Source organism: Dermacentor andersoni, chromosome 9, assembly GCF_023375885.2.
Source record: "Dermacentor andersoni chromosome 9, qqDerAnde1_hic_scaffold, whole genome shotgun sequence".
Lineage (NCBI taxonomy): Eukaryota > Metazoa > Arthropoda > Arachnida > Ixodida > Ixodidae > Dermacentor > Dermacentor andersoni.
Genome location: NC_092822.1, coordinates 5,557,310 through 5,579,844, shown reverse-complemented (window position 1 = coordinate 5,579,844; position 22,535 = coordinate 5,557,310). Strand labels below are relative to the sequence as shown.

Sequence of the window (22,535 nt, the reverse complement as noted above, 5' to 3'; positions counted from 1 at the left end):
CATACAATCAGATACATTGTACAGGTATGTCGAAACAATCGTCCGGGTACAGAAAATATATCGGACTTTCACAATGAAAAGCCAAGACACAGATTAAGCGGAAACCAACTGGGATCAGTCCGGCCCGATTTTTAGTCTGTGTTAAGGAAAAAATTTTTGAGCATTTTTCTGAAAATGTGCACTGATGTAGCTGTAACGAGTGCTTCAGCAATTTCCGGATATTCGTTGAGAAGGTCTGGTATCATAAAGCTTAGTTTTTGATCGCCAAATTTTGTACGAGAACGTGGCCTGGGTATTAAATTCTTTCGTAGGCAGTATGGACCAAGTTTCACTTGATATTTGGTTTGGATAGGTGTTGTTTGGTGCTAATGCAATATTTCCAGGGCCAATTTATATTTATACAATTTATGAATAGGCAGTATTTTATTTGATTTAAAAAGGGTGTAGTGTCTTCAGAAAGTTCTAAATTTCCGATTGCACGCACCGCTCGCTTTTGCAAGCAAAAAAGACAGTCTAGGTTGGTCTTAGTCGTTGTTGACCATACTAAGAAACAGTAACATAACCGGGAATGAAATAGCGCGTAGTATATCTGCCTTTTCATCGCTGACGGGATATAATATCTAACTTTAAGATTCCAACCGCTCGCCCTAGCTCACTTCGGAGCTTGTCAACGTGAGGCGTCCATGAGAGGTTTTCTTGAAATGTCACCCCCAAAAATCTAACTGATACAGATTGTTCAATGGTAACGTTCTGAAATTTTAAATCCAAGTTTACAGTCGGGTGGTGTCCTCGCGGCCGGAAGAGTAAGTATTTCGTTTTGCTGATGTTTAATTGAAGTCTGTTAGATTGAAGCCACAAATCCAGATCTGATAGCCATTCGTTAGCTCGATGAAATACCTCTCTTACATGAGCACGTGTGAAGAATACATTCGTATCGTCTGCGTATAAAATTAACTTTGTATTTTTGTTAATGTTTACAATATCGTTAATGTATAATGAAAATAACGTTGGTCCTAGTAATGATCCCTGTGGTACGCCAAATTTTACAAATTTTAAGTCCGAATTTACGCCATTTATGCATGTGAATTGAGCTCTCGAAGTTAAGTAGCTTTTTATCAAAGACCAAGCTTTGCCGCGTATTCCATACGATGGCAATTTCTTTAGGAGCACATCGTGTTGGACACAGTCAAAAGCCTTTCTAAAATCTAGAAATATTCCCAGGGTAACTATTTTCCTTTCGATATTGTCTAGTATGTGCTCCTTTATTTCAAGAAGTGCACTTTCAGACGACTTGTTTTTTCTAAACCCGAATTGTTCGCTTACTAATATATTGTTTGCTGTCAGAAAGCCAGAAAGTCTTTTATGTATTATGTTCTCCGCTATCTTTGCAAAGATAGGAAGCACTGATATTGGTCTGTAATTGTTATTGTCTTTAACCGAATCACCTTTATGTATTACGACCACACGGGCTAGCTTCATTGCGTCTGGGAACACTGCAGTTGAAAGAATAAGGTTGAGAATGTGCATATGCGGGATGCTTACCATCGGCGCGACAGCTTTCAGTGGTCTAGCTTTAATATCGTCAGCTCCAGCGGCGCAATCATTTTTCAAAGCCAATATGACATCAGTTATCTCATATTGATTGGTGGGTGACATAAATATAGTATTTTGACAGTGTGTTTTCACAAAATGTTCACAAGACATTTTGGCGCGGTCATCTGCCGAAGCACCCACATTAATAAAGTGTTTGTTAAACAAGTTAGCGACCTCGATGTCACTCATGGACTCACTTTCATACAAAACACGTTTTGGCGAACTTGTCTTTCCTATAATATCCCGGATCGCTTTCCATACAAGACGAGAATTTCCCACAATTTCAGAAAATTTTCTCATGTAGAATTCTCGTTTTGCTTTTTTGATATCAGCACTTAATTTGTTCCTCATTTTCTTAAATATTTGAAGATCACCTTCACATCTTGTGTCTAAAAACTTCTGGAAAAGTCTCTGCCTTTGTTTAATTCTGGTGTATAATTCATGTGATATCCAAGGTTTTCTTGTTTTTTTGTGTTTTTTAGGAGCTTTTAGCGGAAAGGAGGCATTGTAGGCAGAAGTAAAACACTTCAGAAAGACATTATAAGCAACATTTGGATCGTTTTCTTTTATGACACTATCCCATTTCTGTTGTTCGATGAGTTCATTAAACCTGAACATGTTTTGTTCCGAGTAGTCTCTAACCAGTGTTTCTTTTGCTAATGTACGCTTTTGTTTCGATGGTATTAGACAATAAATTGGTAAATGATCGCTAAGGTCACAAGTGATTACACCTGACTTCACTTCATCAGGGCAAAAGCTTGTAATGCACAGGTCTAATATCGTTTCAGTACTTGAGGTGACACGGGTAGGCTCGTTAATTACATTTGTACAACCATATGATTCGAAAAGTTCTCTGAAATGCAAGAAGGTAGCATTATTTTCAGAAGCATCTATATTAAAGTCGCCGACAAAAACACATTCACGGTTGATTTCAATACTACACACAAATACTCCTTCTGCAAACTGCATAAATTCACTTATACACCCAGATGGCGGTTGGTACACGACAGCAAGAATTATGTTATAGCAGTGAATAAAAACACACTCAAAATTTTCGTTCACAATATTATAATTTGGTGGAATTTGGTACGGCAGATCCGAATGGACATACAGGGCAACGCCACCTGCACGCTTCAATGAACGACAGGCTGACACACATTCATATCCAGGTAGTAAAAAACAGTCATCTGGTGTGAACCATGTCTCACTAAAGCAAATGAAATCAAATTCATGGTTTAGGCTCGATAAAAATAAGGTAACCTCATCAAATTTATTTCGCAAGCTTTGGCAGTTCAAATGAAATAATGAAAGCTTTTGCTCATCCTTCAGCTGCACAGTATGATAAGCGATATTTGACATGAATGGAGTGGCGCTTTTATGCAAGTATAGCGGAGGACTATGCTATCATTTCAGGTTTGCAAGATCGTCCTTATCACGGACAACTGCACATGCGCCGTTCTTTTTTCTTACAAGTACTTTTCCATTCGCGTGCCAAACGAACGCGTAGCCAGATTCCTTCGCCCAGCATTTTGCACTTGCCAGAAGAGTACGAGAGAAACGAGTCAGATTTTCGCAGATAAACATGTTGGTATTAGCGTCTCGTAATGCCTTCCTTTTTTCCAGCCAAGCGTCGCGAATTTCTGATTTTGCGAAGCTAGCGATTACGCCCCATGTTTTACCCGGCTTAGCAGGAAGCCTGTGAATGGCTGTTATGTCGCTCGAGCACAGTGGCTTAAGCTCCAGTGTCGTACCTATATCGTTAACCTTCTTCATCAAATCTTCGTCATCAGACTCCGCGACGCCGTGAAATTCGATGTTCAGACGACGACTGCGCCGCTCTAGATTATGTATATCCAGATTGAGCTGTGCAATTTCGCTGGCCCCTTCCCCCTTCTCTAGCTGTTCAACTCGCTTCGTAACTTCCTTGGTTAACTTTTCTTGGGCAAGAAGACGTGTTTGAAAGTCGTCAAACTTATCAGAGAGTGGTTGGACGGATGATTCAAGAGGCTCAAGCTTGGCAGACAAGGCCAGGAGAGAGTCAATCTTACTTTCCATTGCAAGAAGCCGAGTGATTAGCTCTCGATCGAACGGCTGTTCTTCACATGCAATATGGGATTTGCTGCCACCCTTGCATGACTCACACTTCCAGGATTTATGTGCGTTTCCTCGTTTTGATTTGTGTGTATCCTCCGAAACACCACTACAGGGTCCAAGATGAAAGACAAAATCACACTCAGAGAAGCGTATCGAAGGACAGCCGTCAGCAATAACCTGTCGGCACGCGCAGCAGCGTAACATGATGTATGCGCAATCAACAACAGTTCCCTTGGCAGCAACAAGCATATGCAAAAAAAAAGAACAGAATAACACGGATATTACGAATGCATAGACTAACAAATGCAAGATGGCAGCGGCAGTAGCGAGAGCGCTCTTCAGATAATAGACCTCGGGTTTACGGAATAGGGTTGCGACACCAACCTGCAATCAGTTGAAGGACGAATGTGAGCGACGCTGTAAGTTAGCTGCCGCCGCTGCCAAGTGAAGGATGCCGCCTCTTGTTCCTGTTGATATAGTGATGTCCCCTGGCGGCACAGTTGCTTCTCGGAATGACGTCACAGATGACCGTTGCCGATCACCAGAAGATTGAACGATGGAAGGCGAATTTCTTCACGGGCGTATCGGCGATGTTAGCATCTGCAATCAGTTGAAGGACGAACGTGAGCGACGCTGTAAGTTAGCTGCCGCCGCTATAGTGCCTAGAATATACTGGCTAGTGTGTCGTCCGCGGCCTCCCGGGTGGCACCGGATGCAATGAATGCCGGCGGCTGCCGCTAGGAGCGCTGCAGTGCAGGTGGGTGCCGCGGCACCATCCGGTCTTCGTAGGCCGCCGTGTTTCCACCGCATCGGCAAGTGGGCTGTTGCGCTTTTTGTTTTTATTAAGCTGTAGCAGCAGCACAGTTCAAATGTGGGCAGCTGATTTATAAATCTTGGTTTGTTTTGAGAACAACATGCTTCTCTAGCGCTTGTCGCTTGTGTGAAAAGCGTGTGCTATCTCGGCTCGGCTTCGAGCGGGGAACCTGATGTGTTTCTATGCTGGTGAAGAGAAACCGTAATTTTTAAGGCAAATGCCTTAGATCTCCACGTTCCAAGGCCGTTTTGCGAGGTACAGAACACATCACACGATCCAAGGAAGGCCAGAAACGAACCAAAGCATGTCCAGCCGTGTATAAGAGATGCTAAATGATTAGCAAATTTAATTATTGATTATAGTGATTGGATTAAGGGGTATTTGGTTGAATTAGGGGGATTAAGGTGTATTAAGGAGGATTAGGGTGGATGAAGGAGGATTAGGGTGCATTGAGGTGAATTACAGTAGGCTTTACAAGGCGTTCGCCTTCGTACGTGTCTCTTCGGCGGTAGCTAAGGACACTTGTTTTTTATTCTAGCCATGATGGCAGCGTAATTTTTTTAAGGGTAAGCTTTAGGTTACATTTTTCATTCTAATAAAGTAAGGGAATTCTAAGGTTACGTTACTGTTTTATTGATGTTATGTTAATGCATAACCATTGAAAACCGCTGTAACCGATCCTCCATTGAAATGACTTGAATTTCGCTGTCCTCTCTTTTTATTTGCTGTTATTTCTGCCTATTATCGTATTGTTGTCCTCATAGGTTTGAATGTTTTTTATTGTTTGTAAACCATGTACCCATCTCCTCATAATGCCCATTGGGCCACAAGGATAGGATAATAAGTAAAAAATTTTGCCTGTAAAATGGACTGCATGCGGTGTTCTGTGTACTATACATTTTTTAATACCTGGTAAACACGTGCAGATTTCTTTTTACGTCTGATATAAGTGAACGAAAATGGGAAACAGATCTTTCATTTAAGCGTAACAAATATTTTATTCTCGCGTAACAACAGTCAAACACGGGCATATAAGACAGCCCTAGATGAGATAATGCACACATACCTGAAGTAGATAGATCTAGTGGCAGTGACGCAGTTTAAAGAACTTCTGCCGTTGCCTTTGCGCTTCCCTCTCTTTGTTGATGCCTTTTACAAAAAAACCAAAACCTCAAGAAAACGTAGAACTTCTTGTCAAAGCTGGTTTTTCATGCTCTGGGCACCCTAGTTGGGGAAAGGCCAGTGTCTGCAGCTGACCTGAAAAATCAGCTAGACTCGCTACATGTAACTTGTTTTTGCTAAAGAACACAGTAAAAGCATCTTCCACGGCCTTCACAGCGGTTGACAAGGTCTGACTAAGATAGACAAGGCCTCCATTGTCAAAATGCGTAGTGCAATAGCGAAGCAGCGTCGGCACTAGCTTCAGCTTTACTTACGCAAAGGAAGCCTGCACATTGTGGTCAAGAATTTTGGGCAGTGATCTTTCTTGCAACATAACAGTATAGTAGATCAAAGCACTACTGCTCCTTTTTTCTTGTTTTTTTCCCCCTGGTACTCGCGAAAAGTAAGGTGCATGCTTAGGATACTCGGGAAACATCGTGGGTATAGCGTAGGGTTTCAGGCGTGGTTTATCGCGGAGAATCTCGTGGACAATGCCGTTCACAGTGATATAGAACGCGCGCTCGACTAAGCTGTTTTCGAAATGTTTTTTACAAACCACAGCAGTTGGTGCCGGCCTTCTGTCCGCGCTCCTGATCATTCTTGCCCATTCTGCTGCCGCTTCGTATCAGTGGTGGAGTGAACAAGGATACACGCCCTTTGTTCGAGCGGTAACCGCTTGGACACAACGGCACAAAGCAGGTCCTCTCCTTGCACTGTCTCTTCGGCATTTTTTCATCGCTGCCGCATAGTTCTCGTAATGACAGGCACACAAACACAGCAGCGACGCACTCACTCTTTCACAACACCAAGAACAAACACGCAACGCTGTAATAACACTGAAAACGCCAACATAGAAACCGACGCAACAGCTGCGAAACTGATATGCGAAGCAGACGACACGCGCAGTCTGCACCCACCCGTGTGGCAGCGACCTCTGTCGGCCACCGTGGGCATTCATTGCAGGCGGCGCCACGCTCCTCCATTGAAAAGAGCGGGTGCACGGCACACTAGCAAGTATATTCTAGGCACTATACCGCCGCTGCCAAGTGAAGGATGCCGGCCTCTTGTTCCTGTTGATATAGTGATGTCCCCTGGTGGCACAGTCGCTTCTTGGAATGACGTCACAGATGACCGTTGCCGATCACCAGAAGATTGAACGATGGTTCCACCAAGGCGAATTTCTTCACGGGCGTATCGGCGATGTTAGCATCTGCAATCAGTTGGAGGACGAACGTGAGCGACGCTGTTAAGTTAGCTGCCGCCGCTGCCAAGTCGTTTAGGGAAACCACGCCAGCTGCCTTTTCTTGGTTCTGTAATCTGCAGTCTTCTGTGCGGTGTCCTCGTGTCTTGCAGTGCTGACAAATGATATGCGCCTGTGGTCGGTTCCCTCCTACACGACAATGACAGATGCGGTTGCGCAAGAAACATCCAAGTACCTTAGGTACCACACCTTGCCTAACTTGGATTACATCATAGTCTCTTTTATGAGTTTCTTCTTCGTTTTTGCCTAAATTTCTGAAGCCTTGCGCTTCCAGAAATTGGTCAGCAGATTAGCAAAGTCATCTAGATGTTTTAGTGAACGTTCTTTGAGAAAAACATTGAGTTTTGGGCTACAACGATCTGTCTGCGTCATCTCTTCCGATAGACACATCGGCCAAAAGCACCTTTAACAACAAGATTTCTCTTTCTGCTTCGCGTGCTTCTCAAGCTTCTTCTTGCGCTTGATCAAAAAGGCTAAGCGATTCTTCGCGGCTTAGTCCCAGAGAATTGGCTATCCCCAACAGCTTCTCACAATCCATGTTCCTGCGAAGTGTGAGACCGAACATTCAGAAAATAAATCCTGGCAAGCTCGCCAATATTTTGTCACAGTCTCAGGGTGGTAAACACGATGCAAGGAACGTTTGAGTTAGGAAAGGCCTTTATGGGGCATGAGCATAAGAAAAATATATATATCCAGAAAGCACGCGTTGCCAACCCAGTGGCAAAACCCTAACATACGACAAACTGTGTACAAATCTAGTTAATTGAAAATATTGTCTTCAGTCCTCGCACATGACGTATTATGAAGTTGAAAATATTTACGTAATTCCTATCGACGTGGCGGTCAGGAGGATGGAGTGACCTAAGTGCCTGGATCGCTCAGTCAACTCCGCAAGCTGCGGATTTTAGCCGCAGGGAATCCGGGAAGCGGCGCTGTCAGCCTGTAGCTGCGGCTTCCGGTGGGTGGACCACTCAGCTCGCGGGTCGTGGCCGCGGCAGCTGAAGAACTGCTTCCACTGGGTTGCCGCCGTCTCCGCGATCCACCCGTCCTGTTCGGCCTCCAGCCCCTTCTGCCCGCCTTCGTCCCAGAGCATAGCTGGGCCGCTCTCTTCGGCTACGTGTCCCTTCTCCCATTGGCCACGTAGCTGCGCGTGCACTTTTGCGCTTCTTCTTCTTCTTTCACACTGTATTCTTTTTATTCGTACGCTCTTATTTTCTATTTTCTTTTTTCTTTATTTCTGCCATTGACTCCTCGTGTCTTCGTGTTTTCTTCTTATCTTCTGCTTTTTCTTCTTCTTTCTTTCTTCCTTTATTGGCTCATGACAATGCAATATGCATCACTTAACGGCGGGTCGAACTGCCATATGAAGCACAACTTTCGTGTCTGAGCCCAGCAACGGTTTCAACTACAACGAAACGAGTGCGCCAAGCAATGCGCAACATCACAATGAAGCCTCCCGAACCAGAAGCTTGAACGGCGAGGCTCAGACAACCTGAAGCTTGGTTTTCGTTGCAGCAAGTGAACGTTTCCGACTACAACCATGCCTAATGTTGTTTAATGTGAAGTAAGGCTGCAGACATTCACGCTTCTCACCAAATTGTCCGAAAAAATACGAGTGTCTTCTGATCAACGGCCACTTTCCTCACAAAGGCGTGGGTCCCGCGCATTTTCAAAGTTTGCCTGGCTGATCCTGTGCAGCCAAATCTTTCGGTGAGCCACATTGCTTTTTCCGGATAAAATAACGAAAAGTCCTTTCCCCTAGTCTCCTCTGTTGTTGCATTTATAAGCACAACATACGCTAGGCAGTGCCACAATACGTAAACATTGCCAGAGCTAGCGAAACACTTCCCGCCAAAACTCGGCCACCAGAAGCCAACCGAAACGCGATTTCGATACTTGAGAATGACGCCAGCATCTGCTATGGATGAAAAAACAGGTGACCATGCCGCTTCGACCAATAGGAGGGTCGACTCTCTGGAGGCGTGGCGGGCGAGAGAGGTAGCGGCAAAGTTCAGAGGAAGTTGTTACTTTTTTATTCAGGGGCTTTAGTGGAAACACCACTGAAAGCCACCTAGCAGTGGATTTCGAAATCGCAAAAGGAAGAAGGAGCACGGCTGCCTTGCCTGTGTACCAAGGACGGTAGGGTTGCAATTTTCCAATTGTACGCTTGAAAGTAAATTACAGTCAACGTCCGATTTTTCTGGCTCTCTAGGGCCATGGAAATGTGCGCAATATCTGGTCGTCCAAAACGAATACATTCCTTTTACTGCCCCGAAGGTCTCAAATTGCCACAGGTACTTATGAAATAGCTCTAAGTGCACACCAGTACACCTATTACACCTATCAGTGCTTGTACTGTGATAGGAGATGATGGGTGCACGCATGTATAATTAAAGGAAACATACCATGTCGCGTGCAAGAGGACCGTGGTTCGAATCCTGCTGCTGTGCAATTTTCCACCGGTTAAAAAAAAAATCCGCGTGTTGATAAAATTGCATAAACAGGCCTGGAGTGTGGCCTGATCCCGGTGACGAGAACCGGTAACACACTCATTCACTAGAGCAGGATTGGCCACCCTGGTGCAGTACTTGGCCACAACCTCCTATATGAATACAACAATCAAACCCCGGCCCTCAGTCCCCAGCGGCTGCGAAGCAACTGACCACGGCGGTGGTAAGACCTGTGACACAGCAGAGAGTGCTAAGAATACGTGGGTCCGAACAGGCCGCCATTGGAATCTGAACCTGGCAACGTTTAATGCTAGAACGTTATCTAGTGAGGCGAGTCTAGCAGTGCTATTGGAGGAATTGGAGGGCAGCAAATGGGATATAATAGGGCTCAGTGAAGTTAGGAGGACAAAAGAAGCATATACAGTGCTAAAAAGCGGGCACGTCCTGTGCCACCGAGGCTTAGCGGAGAGATGAGAATAAGGAGTCGGATTCCTGATTTATGAGGACGTAGCTGGTAACATACAGTAATTCTGTAGCATTAACGAGAGGGTGGCAGGTCTTGTTGTGAAACTTAATAAGAGGTACAAATTGAAGGTCGTATAGGTCTACGCCCCTACATCCGGTCATGATGACCAGCAAGACGAAAGCTTCTATGAAGATGTGGAATCGGCGATGGGTAAAGTCAAGACAAAATACACTATACTGATGGGTGACTTCAATGCCAGGGTAGGCAAGAAGTAGGCTGGAGACAAGTCAGTAGGAGAATATGGCATAGGCACTAGGAATAGCAGGGGAGAGTTATTAGTAGACTTTGCAGAACAGAATAATATGCGGATAATGAATACCTTCTTCCGCAAGCGGGATAGCTGAAAGTAGACGTAGAGGAGCCCGAATGGCGAGACTAGAAATGAAATAAACCTTATACTCTGCGCTAACCCTGGAACCCTGGCATCATACAAGATGTGGACATGCTCGGCAAGGTGCGCTGCAGTGACCATAGGATGGTAAGAACTCGAATTAGCCTAGACTTGAGGAGGGAAAGGAAGACACTGGTACATAAAGCCGATCAATGAGTTAGTGGTAAGAGGGCAAATAGAGGAATTTCGGATCAATCTACAGAACAGGTATTCGGCTTTAACTCAGAAAGAGGAGCACAATGCGTTGGCGGGCTAGTTGGTGCGAATCCATGAATACTTTGTTTGTCTCTGTCGTTTTGCGCTAAACAAAGTATTCAGAAAGAGGACCTTAGTGTTGAAGCAATGAACAACAATCTTAAGGAGTGTGCAATGAGCATCATTAAGGAGTGTGCAATAGAAGTCGGTGGTAACTCCGTTAGACAGGATACCAGTAAATTATCGCAGGAGACGAAAGATCTGATCAAGAAACACCAATGTATGAAAGCCTCTAACCCTACAGCTAGAATAGAACTGGCAGAACTTTCAGTTAATGAACAAGCGTAAGACAGCTGACATAAGGAAGTATAATATGAATAGAACATTCTGTCAGGAACGGAGGAAGCCTAAAAGCAGTGAAGAAACTAGGAATAGGCAAGAATCAGATGTATGCGTTAAGAGACAAAGCCGGCAATATCATTACTAATATGGATGAGATAGTTCACGTAGCTGAGGAGTTCTATAGAGATGTGTACAGTACCAGTGGCACCCACGACAATATTGGAAGAGAGAATTGTCTAGAGGTAATTTGAAATCCCACAAGTAATGCCAGAAGAAGTAAAGAAAGCCTTGGGAGCTATGTAAAGGGGGAAGGCAGCCGGGGAAGATCAGGTAACAGCAGATTTGTTGAAGGATGGCGGGCAGATTGTTCTAGAAAAACTGGCCACCCTATATACGCAACGTCTCATGACTTCGAGCGTACCAGAATCTTGGAAGAATGCTAATCTAATTCTAATCCATAAGAAAGGGGACGCCAAAGACTTGAAAAATTATAGACCGATCAGCTAACTGTCCGTTGCCTACAAAGTATTTGCTAAGGTAATTGCAAATAGAACCAGGAACACCTTAGACTTCTGTCAACCAAAGGACCAGGCAGGATTCCGTAAAGGCTACTCAACAATAGACCATATTCACACTATCAGTCAGGTGATAGAAAAATGTGCGAAATATAACCAACCTTTATATATAGCTTTCATTGATTACGAGAAAGCGTTTGATTCAGTTGAAACCTCAGCAGTCATGGAGGCATTGCGTAATCAGGGTGTAGACGAGCCGTATGTAAAAATACTGAAAGATATCTATAGCGGCTCCACAGCCACCGTAGTCCTCCATAAAGAAAGCAACAAAATCCCAATAAAGAAAGTTGTCAGGCAGGGAGATACGATCTCTCCGATGCTATTCACAGCTTGTTTACAGGAGGTATTCAGAGACCTGGATTGGGAAGAATTGGGGATAAGAGTTAATGGACAATACCCTAGTAACTTGCGATTCGCTGATGATATTGCCTTGCTTAGTAACTCAACTCAGGGGACCAACTGCAATGCATGCTCACTGACCTGGAGAGGCAAAGCCGAAGGGTGTGTCTAAAAATTAATCTGCAGAAAACTAAAGTAATGTTTAACAGTCTCGGAAGAGAACAGCAGTTTACGATAGGTAGCGAGGCACTGGAAGTGGTTAAAGAATACATCTACTTAGTGCAGGTAGTGACCGCGGATCCGGATCATGAGACTGAAATAATCAGAAGAATAAGAATGGGCTGGGGTGCGTTTGGCAGGCATTCTCAGATCATGAACAGCAGGTTGCCATTATCCCTCAAGAGAAAAGTGTATAACAGCTGTGTCTTACCAGTACTCACGTACGGGGCAGAAACCTGGAGGCTTACGAAAAGGGTTCTACTTAAATTGAGGACGACGCAACAAGCTATGGAAAGATAAATGATTGGTGTAACGTTAAGGGATAAAAAAAGACGAGTTAATGACATCTTAGTTGAAATCAAGAAAAAGAAGTGGGCATGAGCAGGACATGTAATGAGGAGGGAAGATAACCGATGGTCATTAAGGGTTACGGACTGGATTCCAAGGGGGAAGGGAAGCGTAGCAGGGGGCGGCAGAAAGTTCGGTGGCCGGATGAGATTAAGAAGTTTGCAGGGACAGCATGGCCACCCATAATTAGTACATGACTGGGGTAGTTGGAGAAGTATGGGAGAGGCCCTTGCCCTGCTGTGGGCGTAACCAGGCTGATGATGATGATGATGATGTAGTAGAAGATTGAAAAGGAAATGTATTGTTATAAAATACTGCCAGAGGCTCAATAAAGGTGAATACAGTGCAGCCCACTTAGAATGGTATCAAGAAGAATGAAAAATTTGATCGTTATGACCGGTCATCGCTATATCAAACTGCAGTAAAAAAAGAAACTACCAAACATATCTTTGTAGTTCCAAAACCGAATTTTCTGCTCGCGCTAAATATAGATGTTGTAGAAAGCAGGGACCAAAAAATAATTCATTCATTTTTACCTGTAAACAGCGTGTCAAGCATTAGGCGTGCTGCAATAGTCAGAAGTCTACACTTGCTTTCGCAGGAATATCAGGTTCACAACCACGGTGTGCATCACATTCAGCTGCTGTGCAAACACTGGCGAGAATAATTTTGCTCACATGAAATCAATGAGCGACTCGATTGGAGTCAGTGTCAGACGGGCCATTGTCGATCTCAGTGTCACTGCCGCTGCTGTCGTCACTTCTGTTGCACAACGCCGTCATCTGTTGTGACAACGATCGCTCCACCGAACAGTGTTGTACGGAATGGCATCCCTTGAACTAGTTCCTTTTAGGAGGAAAGGAGGAATGCCACAGTTTCGTTAAGGGTCGGTGGAACTGTAACATTAACTTGTTAGGTTTACATAGGAATGGCAGAGGGAATGGCGTACACCCCTGTAAATGTTCCACGGCATTGAGCAGATGCACGTACGCAGCATGTCATGTACGGCGGACACCCACGTCGAGATGCAACTCTTGCCGAGTTCAAACAAGGGACTTTACTAATAGCGAATTCAGCAAATCGCACTGGCGCACACCGGGGCACTCTGGGGTGACCTTGATTGGATGAAGCGGCGCGTTGGGGAGCCCTGGTGCGCATCAGTGCTATTTGGCAAATTTGCCCTAAGTTGCGAATATGTAGTCTCAACATTTTTTTCACACTCATAGTGCAATATTGAATCAGCATTCATTAAACGCCTATGTATTATTCCGTTCGGTGTAGCTTTCTATTTGCGCATCTTAAGTGCAGTATCTGGATTGCGCATGTGAAGACTGAAGTGGAAAGTGCCACATGTGTTGCACTTGTAATAGGCGAGCACCAAAGTTGCAGTTAGACATGTCTAGGAGTGTTTCTTTAGATTCTTTTATCTCCAGAATCTGCTGCCGGTGATGTTCAAATTCATATAATATACGTAGTTTGATGTGAGTTTTAAATTTGCTCACTTTATTTCGCCTTCAGGATTATCTGAGCCTATATCTTAATTTAAAAAGTAGAATGTAACGTTAATGTAACGACACGCTCCAATGTTCCAAGTGTAACTGGAACGCATTCCTTTCATATTAGAGGAACTTGTAATGGGAACTGATTTCAAAATCGTGAAGGAACAAGGAACGACCTTTCGTTCCTGTTCTAGAGGAAAATGTACAACACTGCCATCGAAGCATCACTTGTTTCATCGTCAGTAGCGACATGCTCCCAGAGCTCAGTGATGTCAGTTGCTTCCACCATGTTGGTTTCAATATCATGGGGGGTTTCACCCTGGCACACAAAGCCAGCCTTTTCCGTTCATCGGTATGGCCCTTGGATGTGGCCGTCATGATTGCGGCGCTCCTTCGCGAGCTTGTACTTTTTCAGTCTAGCAAAATTTGCAGCGTCGTCTCAAGCGACACAGCTCTGCACTTTGTCCGCACTATCTTCTACTCTTCAGCACCATCTTCTTTGGGGCTGCTTCCACGGCGCATTTCAGCGCTCACTGAGAGAGTGTAGAAGGGGCAGGTGCTGCCTTGCTTATTTTTTTTTCTCTCTCTCTCTTCTCTGGATGCATGGAGCCAGCGCCTACCAGATAGCAGTCCTGTGCGCTCTGCTTTATAACGTCTTACTACTTGGACCAAAAACTCATTGCCAAGCCTGGCGTCACGAAAGCGGTGACGTCAAAGTTATCGTGGCTTACTTGGGAGCGTCCCCATTAGATTCTATGGCAGTCCAGCGAGGTAGCATGACGTCACTGATCGAAGTGCGCCAACCTTGTGCTATCTAGGAGGCGTTGGTGGAACACTATCGCAGGCAAAGTAGACGCGAAGCAGACGGCACCATCTAGTGGCGTGCTATGCCAACTTGCGCTGCTTTCCGTGGCTTTTGCAATGGGTGTGCAAGCGGGACGTGCTGCACTGTAATGGTGGCAGATACGGACTCGTGCAGGCAAACTTTTCACCCTGTATCAGCATCGTTCAAAGCGAACTTAGCAGCACAAATGTTACAATTATTTGGCATGGGAAATGCCATCCAGAAGGCAAAATTTTGATTGTTATATCTTATATGCAGTGAATAAAATATTGTTTTACATGCTTTTTTTCTTATAGCCCTAATGCATAAGTTGATATTCTTAAGTTTAAAACTGATAGATTGTTATATGTATTATCATTATGAGTGGACTGCACTGTACCACTAATCCAGGAAAACTCGTGGGATAAGAGAAGACGCAGAAATATGCCGTATGCATAGTTCTTTCCTTGCAAGCAGCCTATAAACAGTGTGGTCCACCCTTTGCTTGCCTTAAAATCTGTGGACACAATGCCATGCTTTCTCGTCGGGGCTCACGCATGCGTCCTGATCATTTTGTACGAAGTGGCACGAAGAGCCTGTCTTTTGCAGGTTCCTGACATATTTGAGGACTTCTTCAACATGAATAAACATTGTGACGTGTCCACTTTGCAAGCAGCTTGTCATGCTGCTTCTGCCAATAATAGTGCACATGGAATTCAACACCAAGATGCCTTCTGGATACACAATTCCCATGCTCCAACACATACTTCACAACCTTTAGCTTAAAACCAGCCATATAACTGGAATTACAGCCCATCACACACAGCAAAAGGCGGAAAAGGCTGAAAAGTGAGCAAAAGACTACTGAATTCAGTACTATGATGTAACCTAAGTAACTATGTAAACAAAGCCATGTTGACCGAGCGCCAGCTGCCCCTTCATTTGAATTTTGCCATTGTTTTGTGTCTCCAATAGTCTCCATCAAGCCACCTGGCCAATGCCGCACCCACCTGTGCATTACTCTTTCTCCTGTTATGTCAGAGTAAAGTTACTGTTGCAGAGAGCAGTTGTGCATTTTTTGCTCTCCTAGTCTGCGAGGTGCCTTCATGCCGGCACTCTTGCTCCGTGGCATGTGCATCTGGTTGATTCGGGCGTACTTATGACCACTGTCACCTGTCTGTTGATATTGCTACGGAACAGTATTTGCGATGACAAAGAGGCGAGCAGGGTAAAGACGACACCGACGATTAGAGGCTAGTGCGGGCTGTTGCCTCTTGGCCAAGTGCGGCGTATTGCCTTGTAAATATACAGTACTTGTGTGTAGCTTTTCGTCGGCATCTTCCTACGTAACATATCTGGTGGAGGTGGACGTTCCCTGTACCTCGTCACGGAGCTTCGCAGCGGACGGTACGTCGAGCCTTCCTTCATAGCTCCCGGCGACGACAACTCGACTCCGCCGGCTCCAACACCTGCTGCCACTTCGACGACCTACATCGCTCTCCCCGCTCCCCGTGATCCTGGCGTATTCTCGGAAAAGATGGGGAATACGTCGAGGACTGGATCAGCCTGTACGAACAGGTCAGCCGCAATAATCGGTGGGACCCTACTATCATGCTCGCCAACGTTGTCTTTTACCTCGGTGGCACACCTTGAGTTTGGTTTTGGACGCACGAAGATGAGCCCACCAGTTGGGATTCGCTTAAGCAAAAGCTCCGAGACTTGTTCGGCAACCCCTACGGTCACCAACTTGCCGCGCAGAAGGCGCTTTCCGGCTGTGTGCAGACGTCAACAGAGCCCTACGTCACGTACATTCAGGACGTCTTGGCTCTGTGCCGCAAAGTTGACGCACGCATGACTGAGTCCAACAAGGTCTCCCACATCCTCAAAGGCATTGCCGATGACGCCTTCAACTTGCTCGTTTTTATAAAACATACACCAATGTGGCGACGGTGGATGCAGTTATAAAAGAATGCCGCCGCCTGGAACTCGCTAAAAGCCGACGTATCGACCAGCAGTTTGCCCGTCTGCCCAACACCCCAGCGACATCTTCCTGTGCCGACGCTCCTCGTCCCAACAACACTGGCGATGTTACCAGAACCGTCTGGCGTGAGATCGAGGCCGCCTATCCGGCTGCCTTCGACTCCAGCCGCTCCAATGCAACTGCAGTCACGGTTTCCCTGATCCAGGCAGTTGTCCGCCAGGAGTTCGCAAACATGGGTCTTCACACCATCTGCTCGGCCCATCGCCCTGATACCCACCCAGCTTCTTCGATTCCGCCCCGTCCCGCATCTTCTTACCCATCACGTTTCCGCAACCCGTCTGAATGGCGCACTGCAGACGACAAGCCCATTTGTTTTCACTGCCATCGAATCGGGCACATTTCTTGGCACTGTCACAGTCACTGGAGTTCCCCAAACCGGTCTACTTATGCTGTCTACTCTCGTCCCCAGGTGGCCCTTCTCGTCCCCATGCTGCCCGCTCCGATAATGCCGCCACAGATTCTCCTGCGCCGAACCGCCCCTATTCTCATTCGCCTTTGCCCCAATGACGACAATCTCGCTCCCCCCAGCCCCGTCGCTCCTATTCGCCGACTCCCTTCGGATGCCGCTCCCAGCCGGAAAACTAGACGATGCAGCGCCTCAAGGTGACGCTGCACTGCTCCCTACACTGCCAAAGCCTCTACTGACGTTGCCCACTCATCTGAACCTTCTTGACGTGCAAGTCGACGGTGTTTCTGTATCTGCTCTCATAGACACTGGAGTGCATTTGTTGGTAATGAGCACTGACCTTCGTAACCGGCTGAGGAAAATAATCACGCCCGTCACGACACCTGTTGTCCATGTCCGCCGATGGCGGAACAGCCCCTGTAATTGGTATGTGTGCCGCTCGCGTCTCCTTCGCCGATCGCTCCACTATCGTGCTATTCACAGTCATCGCCCACTGTCCCCACATCATCCTCGGCTTAGACTTCCTCTCCGCACATTCTGCTCTCATCGATTGTTCCGCCAGTACTCTCTGCCTTGACCTGCCTGTTCTGGATCCCGCTGAACCACACCCCAGTCACCTCAGTTTCGACTTCGTTCGTTTGCCACCTTTGGCACTGACTTACGTTGACTTCGTGTCATTCCCACCAGTCCCCGACGGTCACTACATTGCGGCTCCTATGCAAAACGTCCTCCTTACACACAGGATCACAGTACCTCATAAAGTTTTATCTATTACGGCGAATTGCGTCTGCCTGCCAGTGGTCAATTGTGGCTTGACGACACAAGTGCTGCCACGCGGGATGTCTCTGGCTCAGCTTTGCTCATTCGAAAATCACTCAGTAGCATCTATTGCAGTAGACGACAATTCAGCCGATCCTCCTCTACCATCGCAGTCTGCAACTTGTACCATCGCCGACTTACAGAAAACGATTGCACCCGACATGCCTTCCGAGCACGCTCGTGCGCTCTACCGCGTTCTCATTTCCTACCGAGATATTTTTTACTTTAACGATCGTCCTTTGGCCCAAACAACAGCTGTCAAATATCGCATTAATACCGGCGATGCCCCTCCTATTCATCGCCGCCCGTATCGAGTGTCACCGGCTGAGCGTCAAGTTATTCACGCAGAAGTTCGCAAAATGCTTGCCAAGAACATCATAGAACCGTCATGTAGTCCACGGGTGTCACCTGTTGTACTGGTAAAAAAGAAGGATGGCTCATGGCACTTTTGCGTGGATTATCGGCACCTTAACAGGGTTACCAAAAAGGACGTGTGTCCCCTACTTCGGATTGATGACGCCCTTGACTGCCTCCACGGTGCTCGCTATTTCTCCTCTATTGACCTTCGCTCCGGCTACTGGCAGATTGCCATGGACGATCTCGACCGCGAGAAGACTGCCTTTGCAACACCCGACCGTCTTTATCAATTCAAAGTGATGCCATTCAGTCTATGTAATGCTCCTGCCACTTTTGAACGCATGATGGACTCCCTTTTTCACGGTTTCAAATGGTCCACGTGCCTGTGCTACTTGGACGACATTATAGTATTCTCCCCAACGTTCGCTATGCACCTCGAGCGCCTCTCGGCAGTCCTGGACATTTTTCGTCGAGCCGGTCTGCAACTCAACACATCGAAGTGCCAATTTGGCCATGGCCAGATTACTGTCCTTGGACATCTCATTCACGCGAACGGAGTGCAACCGGACCCAGGCAAGATCCATGCTGTTACGCACTTCCCTGTTCCAAAGTGTGTCAAGGATGTGCTCAGCTTCATCGGCCTTTGCTCGTACTTCCGCTGTTTTGTGAAAAATTTCGCAGCCATAGCACGACCACTAACCGAGCTTTTGAGAAAAGATGCCCCTTTCCAGTGGGGCGATAACGAGGCCTCTGCATTCTCGCTTCTAATCGACCTTCTCACAACGCCTCCCGTTCTGGCCCATTTCTATCCTTCTGCGCCTACCGAAGTCCGTACTGATGCCAGCGGTCACGGAATTGGCGCAGTACTGGCACAACGCCAGCGCGGCCACGACCGTGTTGTCGCTTACGCCAGCAGGCGCCTCTCACCCGCGGAGCGCAACTATTCCATCACTGAGCGTGAGTCTCTGGCCCTAGTTTGGGCGGTTGCGAAGTTCCGCCCATACTTATATGGCTGACCCTTTTCCATTGTCACAGACCGTCACGCGCTTTGCTGGTTATGCTCACTGAAAGATCCTACAAGAAGACTTGGTCGCTGGGCCTTACGCCTCCAAGAATATTCGTACTCTGTCACCTACAAATCTGGCCGACTACACAAGGACGCTGACTGCCTGTCTCGCTACCCGGTAGGCGAGCCTGACGATGCCGACAGTAGTACCGCCAACGGCATTTTCTCTGAGTCTGCCTTCGCTAACATCGCCGATGAGCAGTACCGAGACCTATCGCTGCGAGTGCTCATCGAGCGTCTGCGCTCTACACCTACCAACGCATCCATTTGCCGATATGTCTTCCAGGGTGGCATTCTGTACCGAAGGAACTTCCTCCCTGATGGCTCTGATCTTCTTCTTGTCGTGCCAAAACATCTACAACAGACTGTGCTCTTTGAGATGCATGACGCACCCACTGCTGGACATCTTGGGGTAACCCACACGTACGACCGTGTCCGCTGCCGTTTCTATTGGCCTGGTCTCGCTCGCTCCGTCTGCACTATGTTGCTGCCTGTGATCCCTGCCAGCGTCGGAAAACACCTCAGGTGCTACCTGCCAGTCATCTCCAGCCGGTCACCGCTCCAGCTGTGTCCCTGTGGAATCGTTCTTTCGTGTTGGATTAGACCTCCTCGGTCCCTTTCCCACGTCATCCTCTGGAAACAAATGGGTAGTCGTCGCAACTGATTGCACAACCCGATACGCTATCACGCGGGCTCTCCCTACCAGTTGCGCCACTGACGTCGCGGACTTTCTCTTGTGTGCCATTATCTTACTGTCCGTGGTCGTAACTTCCTCTCGAAAGTTATCGCCGACATTGTGTGTTTCTGCTCCATTCAACACAAGCTGACTACCTCATACCACCCTCAAACCAATGGCCTGACAGGGCGGTTAAACCGTGCTCTTACCGATATGCTGTCCAAGTACGTTTCCAATGACCACCACGACTGGGACATTGCCGACTGGGCAATTGCCGACTGTCGTGCCACGACTGGGCACGACACCGCCGGATTTTCTCTATTTTATCTATTGTACGGTCGCGAACTGACCTTGCCCCCCTAGACACGGCACTTACTCCTGCTGCGATCTCAACAAACGAGTATGCGTGCGAAGCCATCGCCCTCACGGACCATGCCCGCCAGCTTGCCTGTACTCGACTGACGGCCTCGCAAATCACTCAGCAGCGTCAGTACAACGCCCGTCTTCGTGACGTACAGTTTTCGCCTGGTGCGCTCGTGCTCCTGTGGTCGCCCTCTCATCACGTCGGACTTTCAGAGAAGCTCCTTTCGCAATATACAGGGCTCTGCCACGTGCTGTGCCAGGTGACGCCTGTGACATACGAAATTGCTCCTGTGCGTTCAACCTCGTCCTCTACTCTGGCATCTAGTGATGTTGTGCACGTCAGTAGGCTCAAGGCCTACTGCACTGCTTCCGAGTCCGGCGTTTAGTCACTCCGGGACGGCGCTTTTGTCGCCGGGGGTAGTGCTACGGAACAGTATTTGCGATGACAAAGAGGCGAGCAGGGTGAAGACGACGACGACGATTAGAGGCTAGCGCGGGCTGTTGCCTCTTTAGTCAAGTGCGGTGTATTGCCTTGTAAACATACTTGCATATAGCTTTTCATTGGCGTCTTCCTTCATAGCAATATTATAGAGTTTACTGTGTTAATGGCCTGCCTGTTCATTTTGTTTTACCACTAGAATTTTACTCTCGCACATAAGCAAGCACATTTATTTTTGATGCCCCTCAGCATGGAAGAATGAATTAAACCTCTCCTCCACTCCATCAGGCAAGTCGCTGTGTGTTGATGCAACTTATGCAGAGGCTGTGAGCTTGATCCATTCGATGACAGAGCAGCTGACGACAAAGAGATGATGAGGGAACACTGGCAGCAAGCATGCGGTAAGGAGAGCCTAATTGTTATTGCGGTCGCCCCTTTTGCCAGGTCACGCAGCCCCTGGATAACCATGTTTTGAGAGGGACTACTGTGGACCTTGGGCATCATTATGTAAATTTCCACCTAGTCGACATTCCCTTTTGCCTGCTGCTGATTGGCTGGAGCTGTAGGAGCAAAAATGAGACAGGCTTCCCAACCTGTCCCCTCTTCGCTTGTGCAGCCCCAGCTATGCTGACACATAGCGACGAGCATCGAGTAAGTAAGATTGCTCTAAACACGTGTGCGAGAGTGAAATGTTCTAGTCTCCACTAAAAACTACAGGACGGTCATTAAATCGCAGAGCTGCATAGGTCCAAAGCTGGGGGTGTGATAATTACGAGGGTGAGAAAAAAATCGTAATTTCTAAGACCAAAGCTGCATATGCATTTATTATGTGAGTGTGTTCACCACAGGAATATTTAGATATGTACTTGCACCACATTTATGCAGACATGCATTAATCCTTTTCCTTAAAAATGCATTGATATGTTAATCTCTGCCTTTGTAAACTACTGAAACCAGCTTTACATGCATGTTCCCAGGCTCTCAAAATTAGTCCGGAGCCCTCTACTGAAGCATCTTCGTGACACTATATTTTTGGGACATTAAATTGTGCCTGTTATGTTTAACTGCAGGCAAGGGTGGCTCCAAGATCCGTGAGCTTCAGGATGCCAGTGGTGCACGAATCAAAGTTTTGCGAGATGATGAAGAGGAGGCCTACAGTAGTTCTCATGAGGCCAAGATTGAGCTTGCAGGCACTCTCGAAGTACGTCGGAAGGCGCAGCAACTCATCGAGGAGCTCATCTATCCGCCAGGAACGGGAAGTATGGGGCTCTTCTCTCGTTTAAAGCCATTGGTAGCATGCCTGTTCTGAGAGTGCTATGAATCTCACTCGTGCATCTCATAATGAGTGCACAAATGCAACCCTGGTTGCTTCATTTGGCTTCTCTCTGATGGTGCTGTACGTGAAGTGAGAATGCAAGCATGGCGATGCTCATTGAGAGGGCTGATTATGTTCTCTCTTGCCCCAGCACGCTTCAGCAAGAGGGAAGGTGAGCCAAACAAAGAAGAGCCGCTGCCTTTCATTGACTGGGCCAAGTTGATAGCTGAAAGTGATGAACAGCGTGAAAAGCGTTGGGCCTGTGAGTATAATATAGTCACGTGGTGGTGACGTTGAATTGCACAGTAGCAATACTGTGAACCACAAAACTAACTTTTATTGGGCGAGCCTGTGCCCACAAAACGGGCTACACTTATAGCACAACGATAGCGGCGAACACGCTCGGCGATCGTCGAAAATCTG

At 46.9% G+C, this 22,535-nt stretch overlaps 1 protein-coding gene across 4 annotated transcripts in view; it reads left to right on the top strand.

The window, feature by feature from the left end:
• The window catches only part of LOC126527421 (probable ATP-dependent RNA helicase DDX43), a 269,054-nt gene that overhangs the window by 33,265 nt on the left and 213,254 nt on the right, over positions 1–22,535 (top strand). For all 4 annotated transcript variants that reach the window (XM_055068441.1, XM_050175254.2, XM_050175255.2 and 1 more), the window contains 2 exons: positions 21,868–22,056; positions 22,264–22,374. In XM_055068441.1, the coding sequence (XP_054924416.1) occupies positions 21,868–22,056; positions 22,264–22,374 (300 nt within the window). The remainder of the gene's footprint in view (positions 1–21,867; positions 22,057–22,263; positions 22,375–22,535) is intronic.